The sequence below is a fragment of the Mus pahari genome, chromosome 8 (assembly GCF_900095145.1).
Source record: "Mus pahari chromosome 8, PAHARI_EIJ_v1.1, whole genome shotgun sequence".
Taxonomy (NCBI): domain Eukaryota; kingdom Metazoa; phylum Chordata; class Mammalia; order Rodentia; family Muridae; genus Mus; species Mus pahari.
In genome coordinates this window covers 77,122,419-77,138,144 of record NC_034597.1, presented here as the reverse complement: position 1 = coordinate 77,138,144, position 15,726 = coordinate 77,122,419, and the positions used below count along the sequence as shown (strand labels likewise).

Sequence of the window (15,726 nt, the reverse complement as noted above, 5' to 3'; positions counted from 1 at the left end):
GCACACCTTTAATCCCAGCACTCAGGAGGCAGAGGCAGGCGGATTTCTGAGTTCAAGGCCAGCCTGGTCTACAGAGTGAGTTCCAGGACAGCCAGAGCTATACAGAGAAACCCTGTCTCAAAAAAAACAAACAAACAAACAAAAAACCAAAAACCAACAACAAAAGCCATCATATAGCAAGGTCTCTAAAGCAAGCTGTCTTTCCAAGTTCTTGGTCTTAGTGAAAGATTATAAGCCAGTGCTTCTCACCTGTGGGTCGCCACCCCTTTGGGGATTGGAAGACCCTTGCACAGGCTCACAGCATAAGGAAGGGTGAGAACTAATGCTACGATATTCTAGGTTGTTCTTAGAAAGCATGCCAGTATTTTGGCATGGTAGCACTTAGAGATCAATTGTCTATGATGGGCTCTACTTTCCTGTGACACAAAGAAGTTACTACAAGGTGATGTATAAATTAACTCTAATTCTCTCATCATTTAAACAAAAATCTGTTCAAAATAGGATTTCATAGTTTTCTATTTGTATTCTACTTTTAAATTCTATAGCTACAGATGGATAATATATTATCATTATAATACAAAAATGATGATGAATGTGTATGATGTTTTCCTTCAGTTTAAACTGTTCAATGTTAGGAAAATTTCTCTTTATGAATGAGTCAATGATATACATAAATCAATAGATTAGGTTAAACTTGACGAGATTGAAGGTTTTCTATTTTGCTTTTCTTAATTATTTATTGCATTTAATTTTGAGTTGGGTTTCCTGCTACCTAGCTTGATCTCAAATTCTTGAGCTCAGGTCATCCTCTTCCCCCAGCTTTCTTAGTGATGGGCTTTGGCATGCATTAAAAGTCATTTCCTACCTCACTTTCTTGCTTTTAACCTGAGATACCACCACCCCTGCCCCCCCCCGCCAAAACACACCCCCCACTACGGCTGCCTAAGGAACAATAAATACAGCAAACAACAGAATTTAAATCACCTCCCCCTAACACACACATAGGAATCTAACATTTGGTATTGAATGAGTTGATATCTGGTATCAAGATAAGCTAAAAAAAGATACTGTATGGGGCTGAAGAGACAGCACAGGGTGAAGAGAACTGGCTGCTCTTCCAGAGGCTCCGGGGCTCAATTCCCAGCACTCACATAGCATGATGGCTCAAAGCCATCTGTTAACTCGAGTTCCAGGGGTGTTGATGCCCTCTTCTGCTTCAACAGGCACATCACACATATGGTGCACAACCATATGTGGAGGCAAAGTACCCTTACACCTAAAATAAACTCTTAAACAGGAGACTGAAAGATGTTAATATTCTCGTGATCATATTAATATTACTAGCAAATTCTGAAAAACTATTTCTAGAGGCATTTTCTAAATGTCTTTGGGCCACATATGGTCACTGCCCTAGAGACTTTCAAATGAGTTCCCACTAAGAACCTCGACTAAAAACTGGCTGAGTGGCAGATTGCTAGCCTGTGCTTAATAAACAGAAAGCCTGCCTCATTTGTACATCAAATGCTTTTCAGACAGGTATGAAAAGACCAGAAAAAGATGAACTGTCACAGAGCAACTCTTGTTCAGTTTACTTGCTTTTGACTTTTCCAACTGAATACACAATGGAAAGTTATAGAAAATCTATAAGTCAGAAATATATATATATATATATATATATATATATATATATATATATATATATAAAACAGCTATGTGTAACTTTATTACTTTAACACAACTATGCTGATATATTTTCATTCAGGCTTAGAAATTGTTTTTTTTCACTAACATATATCATAATATTTCATTGTGATATTTCTGTCAGATAATACTTCAACATTTTTATTTTCAGATACTCACGTAGCTTTCAGTTTTTTGCTTTAAGGATGGTACTGTAATCCTGTTATTGACTCCTTGGAGACATTAGCAACTACAGAATGACTGGCTGTAAATTTGAATACTCTGAAATCTTGGGGTGAGGGGGGTGTCAAAAAGAACTTGTCAATCCCCCTGCCTTCAGCACTGCATCAGGGTCCAGATTTCTCTGCGTCCTTGACAGCATGGATGTACCATTCAACTTTTCCACTGACTGATAAGTCTAAACTGTCGTGTTTACTGTGCCAACCTGCACTTGTCACCACGGTTTTGTTATAAAAGATGGCACTGCTACTTCAGCAAGAAACCATATGAAGTGTAAGTCATCAAGGCAAAAAAAAAAAAAAAAAAAAAAAGCAGAATTCTTAATAAAATCAATCTAGTAATGGTATGAGTGTTACTATGCTGTATGGCAATCTGGCATTAATGGCAAGCAAATGGCAAGTAAATGGCTACTGTTATTTACAGTGTCAGACCAAGCAGTCTTGGACTGTAGGAAAAGTTGGACCAAGCAGAACTCCACGCTTTCCTTAAGCCCTATAAAGATCATTCGGTCTGAAGTGTGATCCAGAAAGCCTATCATAGTCTTAGTCTCATGCATCCTTCGTGACTCAACACCCAGAAAGGCGAGCATTGTCAACTAAGGTGGGTGAGGGTAAGCCAGCAATTTCCTAACAGAAGAAGCTGTACCATGTACCCCTAAAAGAGCTGACCAAAGCCAGAGCTATCAAATCTCTTATCTCTTCTCTACAATTCTCCTCAGGTTAAGGATCTAGGATTTCAGTGAGACCTCTGAGGAACTTATTTCCACATAGAAAATGAGCTCAGTTTTCCCAGTCAACAGTTAACAAAGGAGGTGGGAACAAGGCTAAAAGGCCTTCCCTCTACCTGTGTCTTTCTTGTCAACACTTCCTGAATCTTCATGCATTAGACTTACTCTTCGATGCTCATAAGCATGCAATTCTGAGATTAAAGAGAGGTGAAAGGAGGGTGAGAGGGGCTAAGACTACCCGCAGGCCAGTGGGAAGATTAGTCCATGTAGTTTTACACTGTGAGAGACATGCAGAGGGCAGGACCAACAGTTCCTATGTGGAGGGGCAAGGGAGAAGCAAAAGTCATCTGGACTGCTTCAAGACGTCAGAACACTTGAGAGGAACGAGGAGGCGGCCAAGCCCATGGTGGTAAAAATCTTCTCTACACATGTTGGGAGGCTATAAAATCACATTTATGTAGATCATACTATTTAATCCTCACAACATCCTATAGTAAATTGAGACTCAGAGATGTCAGGTAACTTACCCAAGGTCACACAGGCAGTAAGTGGCAGAGCCGGGACTGGAACCCAGGTCTTCTGATTCCTCCTGTGCATTCCCAGCTCCCCTGGAGCTGAAGCAGGGGCAAAAAGGGAGGTGGAAGTAATTTGCCCACAACCAGCCCTGCCCTGGCCCTTCTTTCAGAGGCTGAGCAGAGCAGACACTTTACTCTCTTTCTGCAACCCTTTCTACCAAATCCTTTCAGGATAGAGCACAGAGAAGCTCAAAGTGTTTGCCAACCTTGGACTCAAGAATGACAATAAATGCTAATGCCCAAAGTTACATCTCCCTACACTTTGCCATTTAGGTAAAATCTACTGAAATCTCAAAGCATCATAATTCTCATTTCAGAAAACAGAATCTTAGTTTTCACAATTAAGTTTTTTTAAGGCAGTTTTGCTCACTGTTTTGTTGATCCGGTTGAGTTACATTTAAATTACACTGGGAGAATGATTCTGAAAGCCGATGAAGAGGCAAGACACCACCTACCAGTAGTGTCCCATGTGAGAAACCACTTTTCACCCATATAATCATCTCAACTCAGTGGTTAACACCATATTTAAAAATTATAATCCTTAGAATGAAAGTCCATGCATTGCTTTTTTCATATCCCACATTTTCAACAGAAACATGTATGTATTATTATTTTGATATAACCTATATTCTTTTCTACATTATGTCTAAAATACTTTTAGTGCTGCTTGGAGAACAACACTTTAACATCTTCTAAGAAAATATATCTTAATTTCTTACTTGCATTTCTAACAAAATATAAACAAATTCAATGAGAAATTTTATTTCATTTTCTAATGTACTAAGAATAATAGGATACAAATCAAATTGCATGTGCCTATGTTACCTTTTCATCATTTCTAGACCTTTTTGCAGCTAAGTGTGCACACATTTCAGACCCTGATTGTCTGTCTTTATGAGAACAGGTAGGGTCCCGTGCAAAGCATGCACTTATACAGATCACAGCAGGGAGGATAGGAAGGTCTTTGTGCCCAAAGCCACACGCTATTTTCTAAGCCTCCAACACTGCTTTAACCAGACAGCAGAAGCACAGTCTATGCTGGAGAATATCCACCCTAAGAGTCAATCACTTGATATCTTCAAAATGAGAAGGATGGGTGGGGGTGGGGGTGGGGTAAAAGAAGGGGGTAAAGGCTTGAATAAGGAGGAAAAAGAGAGGCAGAGAAGGGAGGTAAACATGAGGAGGAGTCACCTAAAAGATACAAAAAGTTTAAAGTATCAATACCCTGAGCTCTTGATATGTTTAAGACTTGTTTCATATTTAAAATACTGATGGAGTCTTTTGGACATCTTATCAGAAAACATATGTTTCTGTACTTTTTATATTTTAGTGCAAACTTTTTTTTTAATCTAAGTCTTCTAAGATAAGTACTTATTATGTAGTCCTAAGACATTCATTAAGTGGTACTAAAAATAATTATCAACACTTAAAAAAGATTATATGATCACAATTTTTAGAGTTTGAACCATGCAGAGCTAAATTAAGCCAAATTCTAATCCCATGCTTTGCATAATAAGCTCTTTGTAAGTCATAATTCAAAGGAGTGACCCTAATATCCTAATAAACCATCTAAGAAAAGAAAATGTATTTATTCATAATTTTTAAAATACCAGAGATTAACAGAAATAAAAAAAAAAAACAGAGTCTCAGAAAACCAATATTGCCTTCCAAGGTTAATTTCTCCACACTGTCCCTTCATGTGGCACGCGCTCCAACAGCTGTAACCCCGAGCCATGCTGCCAGACTGTCGTTTCAGTCGGATGGTCATCTTACCAGTACTCAAGAGAAGACCTCCCATGTCACGAAAACAAGCAACCTATTTTCCAAAATGATTACAGTCTTTTACACAAAAATTACACAGTCCTTGTGAAAAATTACCATATGGAGCTGTGATGTTTAGGTCTGGTGTCTGTGAAGGAGTTTTTGATACTGCAATTATATTAATTACTCAGTAATTACTGACATTCACTGTGTGAGTCCCAACTCAGTTTTTATCTGAATTTAAAACTCTGATGCTGTCAGCTTTAGGAAAGATAGCACCTACAGTATATGATCACTTACTATTTATATGATTCCTTTTATATATTCTACCAGCTGTATCCAACAGTCAGTTCTGACTCCCTTTGTAAGTATCGGAAAAGAGGGTATGTTCTGAAGTAAGAATACCCTTCCTCCTCCAACAGATCTTAGAAACTCTCAAGCGAAGCTCTGGATCATGCATGCATCTGATTTAAGGAATGGCACTAGGAACACAAGGACAGAGACCCTGGGAAGAAGACAAGAGTCTCTTTCCTAAGCGGCTCAAAGCAACAGCTTCTAACGAGTCAGAATGACCGAGTCTGAAGACCTGGGAGAATACACTAAGCTGCTAGAAAGAGCCAAGCTGTTGGCTTTGCCGTCCCATCAGCCACCTCTCCACTTAGAAATGCCCAGGTGAGTTAACTGATCTGAACACTTTATTTAGTAACCAATGGTAGCTTAACAAAATAATAGGAGCTAGATTGTTGGAGAAAACCACATATGAAGATACCTCATTGTAGGAATATAGAAATATTATGGACTGCTAGGTCAGTTTTCAGAAAAAGCCGTATTAGGAAATGTTACAATTAAAAAAAAATAAAAGGAATTTTACAATAGAAATCTTCCCAAGGAACAATTCCTTAAAATTAATATATAAAAACTTGCAGAATTAGATAAAATTCAAATAAAATTATTCCCTTTATGCAATAAAATCCAATGGCTAAAAACATAAGGACAGAAAATGTCTTAGAGTTTTTTAGAAAATATATTTTGTCCTTTGTTTATAGAAGGTAAAAACCTTGGGATGTTGGAGAACACTGGTTTTATATATTCAGAGGCCAGCTTATAGATGGAACTAGGAAAGCTGGAGAGAGAAGCAGTTATGCTGCACAGGTCCTCAGGAATGAGGGGCTGCAGAGTTCCATGAGCAAGTGAGTCTGGGAAGCTCTGTAGTTTAACTGTTTCAAATCAAGGAAGTTCTGTAATAAAAAACAGACTTAACTCCCACTTTCCAAACTTGTTTAAGTACTCACGTTCCCAGAACATAGTTGAGAAAGCTAGGTTGTTCAGGCATGAGGCAGCACAAGCACAATGACGCCTTCTCAGGCTGCTGCTCTGAGCGGCTTGACTAGAACCTCTCCCTCCACTGTCAAGGCAACCGAATGCCTCTCACTGCTGCAGCAGCCCCTCTGCCTTCAGAGTGGAGCTCTGAGCCAAGGACAGGCCATGAAGGAGTCATTCCAAGCTAGAGTGCAAGTAACACTTACCAACAGTTTCCAAGTTTAACGGAAGCGGAAACTGCAGCACCAAAGTGTTTCTCACAAGAAAATAGGACAAGTCTGCTCTTCGCTAGAGATATGCTGATAAAACCTAATGTGTTCTATCTATAATATATAATATATAATTCTATCTATAATCTATAATAGCTAGAATTGGTCCAGTAAAGTATACCCATACTGTGACTTAAGTCACAAAGAATCAGCTTACCAGGTGATTAAATAAATTAAGACAAAAATCAAAGAAAGTTTCGGAAACAGAATGAAATCAAAGATTGTTGAAAATACAAATAACATTAAATAAGGGAACACAAATAACATGAACATTTAAAAGAAATGGATTATTCATAATTCATTCTACTATAAAATCAAATATGTACAGTATGTTCACTGCTCAATATTATCAGGATTCACCAACATCACTAAGGACAGACCGAAAGTTGACAGAATTCAACTGAAAAGAAACTGAGCCTAGGGCACACAGTGAGGGACAATATTGTCTGCTATTATAGATGCAGGTGAAATTGTCCAAAAATTCACCAGAAACTTAATTCAAGAAAATCAGATCTTCCAATCTAACAGAATCTTTAAAATGAACTACCATTCAATATTGTTAAGGCACATTCCCAACATGAGGCTGAAATTTCAGGAACACAGAAATAAACTTAACAAAAACATCCTTTATATTTATTTTGCTACCTGATTTCCTAGGCAATAAGGAGATCAGCAAATATACTCTGCATATATTTGGAAAGGAATGGTAGAACTCACAACAGCATGGCTTCAGAGCAAACAGAAAGTCAGTATTTACACATAGACTCTCCTGCTGATTCAGGTGTCAGAGGGAAAGAAAGTGCACATGACAACCCCAGGGACTTTTCAGCTGTAGTCCTCACCCACTATACCCATAAAAACTGCTTTTATGGAAAATGTTAAAAAATTATATTCAGTAAGATAGTCATAAATTAATTCCTTAATTAACCAACATAATATATTCATAAGCCCATACTTTAGGTTGACATCAGTAAAGGAGAAACTTAAGCAATAATAGATTAATGCAATGTCTCCTAGAATTATTCGAATATGCAAAAAGGCCATTTTATGCTAACCTGATACGTGATATTAATATTTAATTTCTACCATAAATTACTTTATAAACTCTAATTAAGGCTAGGAACAAACCTTAGCTTTAAACTAAGGCATCAGGGCAGGGTAGTACTATCATGTTACTTCACTGTGGGAGGAATCTCATCCTTCAGAAAAGAACCAAAAGGATACAATAATACAATCTATAATTTTACTGATCAATAAAAGACATCTCAAATTAGTCTGAAACTGCTTGGAAAGGTCTTTAAATAAGACTTAAAGAGATCACAACATTTTTTAATCAAAATTTTGACATACTTTTTCATAGATCCTGAAAATTATATAATCTCAATGATGGCATAAAATACCCCTGAAGTACACTCTGAGTGGGTCGTGGCTAAGCCTCAAGGTCTTCATAATGTCCTATTCACTTTCTCTTCTACCGGTGATTCTGAGCTTCAAGGGTCATGAGCAGTTTTAGGACTGTGTATTTGTGAGTATGGAGTATACTTATGGGTAAATGAAGTCCCTCCCCCATGTTGGCAGCTTTCATGTCTCCAGGAAAGGGCTGAAGTACAGCCCACAACATCTGGTAGGAATCATTATGATGCTAGGTAATAGATAAAAAAGAAACAAATAAATCACATCAAATGCAATAAATGTATTAAAAGGAAGCTTGGAATAATGTGCTTACAGCATGCATGGATAAGGGGCCAATCACCAGCATCATTAAAATTAATTAAAAACATTAAAAAGAAGACACACAGATGAAATTCTGGGTCCATAATTTAAAAGGATGTTTTCAGTTTAAATTAGACATACAGTTTGCTTCTGACTTTATACCAAAACAGAAAATGAACACTGTCCACATGGTAAATCTTGCAAGTTTCCCAAAATATGGTGGGGGAAAAAAAAAAAACAAGACAAAATAAAACATGCTTTAGTGTCTTCAAAGGCCAAGGCAAATTTTGTTTTTAGCACTAATATGGACACTAACTTATCAAAAAATTTATCAGCAAAAATGGCACATCTATGATCAAACAGGCATTTGGACTAAATACTAGTTGTCAAACCTCACTGTTACATAATTCTAAGTGCCTTTGAAGTTAACAAAGTGTATAACAACTGTCGTCCTTTTACTGTCTCCTATGACTTCGATATGCTGTACAAGTTGCACATAACCTAATTAAATGACTCACATGCCTTGTCCTTACACACACAAGGATTCTTTAGCTCACTGTTCCGTCTGTCCTAATGCCTCATCTCCCCTATCAGTACCTAAGTTGGGGATTTCCTTGTTCCTCTATGCTTTTTTTCAGGAAAGTATCTTTAGTGGAATAATTAATGACTTTTTATGAATGCTATTTGAATTTGAAAGAGTAATTTTTAAATGTGTTTTCCAGGATGCTATCATTAAATAAAAACAAAAACAAGAAACCCCTTGCCCAAAGTTATTTCAAAACTAGAGTCTAATTCCATAACTGAGGGTAGTCATGCAGAATAAGTAGTCCCCTGTGATCTTGAATGTGTGAGCTTCCTGTCTCAGCCTCCTGAATGCTGGCATTTCTAGCATATGACACCTAGCCAGGCTAAGTTTTATTGTTTAAATAGGAAGCAAGGCCAATCATAGTGTAATATACCTATACTTCTACCTACTCAAGACTGTTTAAGTCCAGGAGAGTTCAAGGCCAGCTTGGACAGCATGACAATATTTGCATTAAAAATCCAAAATCAAACAAGACAATAGATGTAATCATGAAATAAATAGAAAAACAGAGAAATGTATTTTTCCGTTAGTATTTTGTATGCCTGTGTGTGTGTGTGTGTGTGTGTGTGTGTGTGTGTGTGTGTGTGTATGTGTACATGTGTGTATGCTCCGTGCGTATCTGCACACGTATATATGCATATGCCTGTGCATGTATACAGGGAGCCTGAAGGTAGATGCCGCAGTCTTCTATCACTTTACACTTTAGTTTGGGGGACAGACTCTTGCTGCGCTTCACTGGCTGTCCAGTGAGCCCAGGACTCTCAGGTCTTCAGTTCCTAGCCCGTGGATTAAGGATGTGAAACTCTATGTCTGGGTTTTTACATGGGTGTTACATGGGTGTTAGGGAACAAACTTCGGGTCCTCAAGCTTTTACAACAAATATTTTATCCACTGAGTCATCCCGTCAGCTGCAGGAAAGAATGATTTTTAATACATAAGTTCATTATTATATTTTCTTCAACAACAATCTTGTCTTTAAACTAAAGTGGAATAAAGAATCATCTACTGGTATCTTGGTTTAAGAGTTCAAGAGGTAAGAAAAAGACATAATGAAAATAACTTCACATTAACAGAAATATGCTTCTTACTTTCGTGTTCAGGGTGGGGATTTTTGTGGATATATATTATATATGTATATGCATTACAGAAATACTGAATGACCCCATAGAAAGACATAGGATAGGATGATTCCCTACAACCCATCTGCTACTTTCCAGAATTACTGCCCAAGATCATGTGCATGGTAAGGTTGAAGAATTAACCATTACCACCACAACACTGATTGGCTGGTTGGAATAACAGCAGTTACTTCCTGACAGAAGTACCTGTTGTGAACAGTTTTAAGAGAAGCCTTGGATACCAGCACGCTCTGAAAACACCTCTTAGGACATTAACAGTCTCACAGGCTCTAAGTCTTGAAGGCACTTCAAAACGCAGGAGACAGCAGTGCTCAAGTGTAAAGTTCAGAAACAACTCCAGGAAAAAGAGGGTGAATCAGTGCAACACAGCCAACCATTTCACAGGCTTTCCAAACTGCCTGTGGCATCTTTATACTGGTTTCCTCTTATTAGTTTTGGAGTTCAAAGGAACCAATTAGGAAGGGGCCTGCGGTGAGGACCATTAGCAGATTTTCTTGCTAATTTTTTCTCATACAATAGAGAGGATTAATGAATATAATGGGTTTTTCCATGTATTTTCCATAATGCATCAACTATCTTGCTAAAATAAGAAGAGCTCTATAATGTTTTAATAACACACACATGTGAATATCAGCATACAAAATACGAACACAAAATAAAAAGAAACTTATTTTCTATTTATTTTATTTTAGAATGTTTACTGTTTTGTTTTGAGGACACTATAGAGTCCTAAAGAAAGAAGAATGGAGGAAAATAACTAAAGCATTTATATTGTTAAAAATGAACTATAAATACATATTACAAGAAATAAATAGGAAGTTCATTACAAAATAGATATTAAAATAAAACTTATTTTATCTTATTATTTTTAGATGCCTGTTTTTCTAATGAGAGAAACAGAGGGAGAGAGGGAGGGAGGGAGGGAGGGAGGGAGGGAATAGATTTGGGTGGGAAGGGAAGTAGGGAAGATCTGAAGGGAGTTGGGGGAAGGAAAATTGAAATCAGAATAGATTGCATGAAAAAAATCTATTTCCAATAAAAAAATTAGAAAATAAAAAACACAACATCTTACAGAGTAAAAAGATCCTTATAAAAATCTAGTTGTAATAAAACAAAAGTTCAAGATCAAAGCAACAAGATGTTTAATAAATCATTTTCAAAGAAATGAAGTATCCATTCAAAATCAGAACATGTATTTTGAGTGTCTAAAATATCATCCCTGAATATGTTCTAGAAATAAAAAGGTGGGTACATCCAGATTGGAAAGGGAAATAAATAAATATTTGGCCACCAACATAAGTAAGATAAATAACCCCTAAACCTCATGAGAAAAACATTAACACTTAGATTTAAAGCATTAGTTTTTATTTTAATTTTCCATACAACCAACTATTAACTCAGTCTTTCTGTCTCTTAGTACTTCATGCTTTTTACTTGCTGAATTATCCTTACATCACTGAGAAGCAGTACAAGCAACTGGTTTTTATAAAGGTTTTTTTTTTTTGGTTTATATGCAAGCTATTTTTGATTGTTCTGTGCTTTACTGGAAAAACATACCTTTGCTAAATCATCACTCGTATTTTTGAAAATCTTAAGGGGTAATTTTCCAACATCTTGCGCCAATAACAAACATAAATCTTTATCAAACATAGTATTTCACATAAAAATACACACATATGTAGTGCAAGAAGGCAAAAGCTGAAAGTTTGATATTCCACAGTGTAAATGAACAACCATGCTGAGACCTCTTAGCAGTTCTCTGCACCTCTGCAGCCCTGTAAATCTGTGCAGTGAGTCGGTCAACTAGGGCTGCCTTCCTATTGGTTCAGTAGATGTTTTGCTTATAATTTTGTAGAACTTTGATTAACGTATCTTTGAGATGATCTCAAGGTACAGAAAGAAATGTGCTCTTAGACTGCAACACAAATACTCTCAGAGCTAAGAGAATTCTACCTTGACTCTACATCACATATACTGACATCTGCATAGATTGTATTGCTGCAGTGAATTCTTATGTATGTACCTATGCACACATAGATATTGCTTAAATGGAGAGAGAAGAGAAATGTTAAGCTGGTGGCATCTATATTTCAAGGAGATGTTTCTCTCAAGTAACTATTCTTGCAGATAGAAGAATGGCTGCCTTTTCCTCAACTGTGAGGCCCATAGTCCAAACTGCATGCAAACTAGTATATATTAATTTATGCAAACTCTGCACACAGGAGAGAAAGAAAGGCAAAAACCTTCAGAAGATGCAGTGATTTTATTATCCTGCCTCTGAAAAATAGTTTAGGTGTCTCATTCCAGCTTTAAAATATGTGAAAGTAAGTCATAAATGAGTATTCAACAGAGGATTGTGGCTCCAAATACAATCAACAAAGCAGCTCTGACATCTGATAAAGCCATCATACAGCCACGTTTAAACAAATAAAAATCAAGGTAAGGGTCATGAAAAGTTAAGGCAGAAAAGTGACAGTACTAACTTCAGGACCACACCCTCTAAATGAGGGAATGTCTGTGGAACAGCAAATGTCATCAGGACTGACTGACTGCCCCAGAGGAGCAAGAAGACAGGAAGACAACCAAATACTTCCTTAGGAGACCAGAGTAAAATCAATCCCTCACTAAGATTTCTAAAAAAAAAAAAAACTAAATTACATAAAAACTCTACTTCGAAGCTGGCATAAGAATGCACACCTGGTCTGACAGGTAGAGGCAAAAGGATTGGTTTAAGGTCATCCTTGGCTACATGATGAGTACAGCCTGGACTCTGGGACCACCATATATCATGTAAGGCTCTAGATAAAGCAAGTATAATTTACACATTAAAAATATGACTTCCACTTTGATACTGAATGCTATGACTAAAAACAACTGGGAGCATATAAAAATAGCCAACTGTAATTCAACTTTTATAAGTACAGAGTGAGTAAATAATACATTTTATCATTAAAATCGGGTTAGAAAGTATTAACAGAAAATGAGGGAATGAAGATAGCTGTCACATGAGACCAAGAAGAATAAAGCTATGTGAGACCAAATTTTCCCAAGAGAGGAAAAATAAATGATGGTATCTCAGTCTTTTAGAGAAAAACTTTGAAACTTTAGAATAATGAAGCTGAAGGGGATTCCCTCGTAAACCAATGAAACGATGATGTCATACTATAAGGTAAAATGATAAATTACCTTATAAAATGACAGCATTTCTTGCATAAAACAGGGACAAATACCCATGCCTCTGAATGTGAATGCTGTAATTGAGTTTTTGTTCTTGCTTTATTTATATTGGAGAATGAGGACACCAATAAGAACATTTCAGAAAATCCTTAAGCCACCCAGTCTGAAAGTAGCTCACAAAAGGACAATGCAGGGATCCAAGATGGGGATGAGGGCCCTGGCAGAGGGATGTGATTCTCTGTTGTATTTGACACTTTTGGGAAATTGCAACAAATTAATGAAAATAAAGACTGCAGGACAGCACTTGTCTAATGGCTATCTGTCCTTACATGTGGTTGTAAATCCTGTGTAAAGTCAGGGGAATCCTATAAAACACATGCTCTATGAGGCCAGAGAAACCCAATAACATGATCCAAGTTATTACACAGCTTGGACAAACCGGTAATAAAATTAATCAAGTAATTACTATGTTGAAATATTTAGTTACTCTGTATATATACATATGTGTAAAGATATGCATGTGGTAAACAATGTACAAAGCCATATGTAATTTAAAATGCTTTTCTTAATTGTGTAAGTACCTAAAATAATAAACAAAGCATGTATCCTATAGAGATTGAAATTTGACAACTTTTGGGCATAATTTAGACAAATTTAAAGTAACAATTTGAAAAAGAAAATATGCATAAAACCCAATTTTACACATACAAATATTTGTCAAACATGGAAGCAAGGGTATCTATTTCCAAAGCATGATATAACAACACATTATACATGGAATTAATTGCAATGCATTTGTTTTAAGTTCCAATAAAGTTGCAATCCTTAGTTGGGGTAGACATTTTCAAACAAACTCAATACTTTTCACTTGCAAATTTTGTATGACTACGTCTAATCTTTTAGAGCTATTTATTTTCTTCAAAGTAGCCTTTGTACAGAATTTGGATCACGTACCCATGCCTCTGTCTGAACAGGCTTGATATTGCTTAGCAGCACCTCTTCATAGTTTCCGTAGTCCGTGAACTTAACGACCGCCGTCATACCCGAAGAATGCAAGGCTTCAACTTCTGCTCGGTAAAACTGAAGGCACAAAAGACATTTGAAAAGGGCCATCAGTGCTGCCTACAAAGCCAGTGTCTCCGTAGCAAGTCCCCATCCTTCTAAGCGCTGGGCTATCTAAGTGTGCACCAGCAAAGAGCTGCTTCCTTTTGTATTACAGTAGCAACCAGTACATCTTATGTAAGTATTACGCTAGTGCCTGAGGTTTCCTTCTCGTGTCTGGGTGCTAATAACTTTAGAGCAACATGCTGGGGTGTTATACATTCTTCCCTCCCTTCCTCCACTGTTTTAGACTCACTATTATGTTGGGAGTTGTTTGATTATATGTTTTAGCCTTAAACTTTTCAAATTACCTAAGTTCACATAAGTTCAACAGTCATCCAGTGTCCTAGGAAAACAAATGCCTGCTTAGCAACTCAACTGCTTCATCTTTAGCTCCTGTGATCCCATAGAGTAACTGAAAGGGTGCAGGATTCAATTCGTCTGGTTTCTATCTTCAACTCTCTAAAATACAACCCTGACACAGAGGTGAGTTTTTAAAAAGCCTTTTAAGAAAACTAGCACCAAATAAAGCCGTATATTTAATTTCTTTTTTAAAAAGTAGCTATAGTTTTATAAAGGTTATCCATGCTAAAACAACAGCAAAAAAACTTCTCTATAATGGGGAAATGAGTGTGATTCCGTTGTAATGGCCTCCTATTTAAAAAAGCTGAGAACTCAGGAAGAGTTTCCTGTGATGATTGAACATATTTAAAGACAAAGAATATTCAGCCAACTCAAGTATTTCCAGGGGAAGTTATAGGGCCAAAAACATGCACACAGCAAACTAATACAAGTTTTAAAGTAATTATGATATGACATGACTGATCAACAAATAAAAAATTAGGACTAGTATAATGTCATATAATGAAGGGTCTACTAACAGTTTGTATTTCATGCATAGGTAAAAGATTTTAAGTAGAATGGATCACAGTACTGCAGTGTCAATGAAAAGCTTCACCAGGCAGTGGTGGTGCATGCCTTTAATCCCAGCACTTGGGAGGCAGAGTCAGGCAGATTTCTGAGTTCGAGGCCAGCCTGGTCTACAGGGTGAGTTCCAGGATAGCCAGGGCTACACAGAGAAACCCTGTCTCGAAAAATCAAAAAAAAAAAAAAAAATGTTATACAGAGTGAGTTCCAGGAGAGCCAGGGCTACACAGAGAAACAATGTCTCAAAAAACAAAAAATGATTTGTGAGCTTTGTCTTAATCCTTAGTAAAATGATAATTTAAAAAAATCTGGGAGAAACACGAACCATTGAGAATGAGTTCAAATACCTCCAGTTGTGGTGGCCTTTGTTTTTTATCCTCAAAAAAGACTAGTAGAATAAGGACTATTGGCTCTACGAAAGAAAGAAAGAAAGAAAGAAAGAAAGAAAGAAAGAAAGAAAGAAAGAAAGAAAGAAAGAAAGAAAGAAAGAAAGAAAGAAAGAAAGAAAGAA

General features: G+C 36.8%; 1 protein-coding gene across 1 annotated transcript in view; it reads right to left on the bottom strand.

Annotated features, from left to right (window-relative positions):
• Nucleotides 1-15,726, bottom strand: part of Tdrd3 (tudor domain containing 3) — a 136,451-nt gene that overhangs the window by 18,924 nt on the left and 101,801 nt on the right. Inside the window, exon 12 of the mRNA XM_021202958.2 lies at nucleotides 14,142-14,267. Coding sequence (XP_021058617.1) covers nucleotides 14,142-14,267 — 126 coding nt within the window. The remainder of the gene's footprint in view (nucleotides 1-14,141; nucleotides 14,268-15,726) is intronic.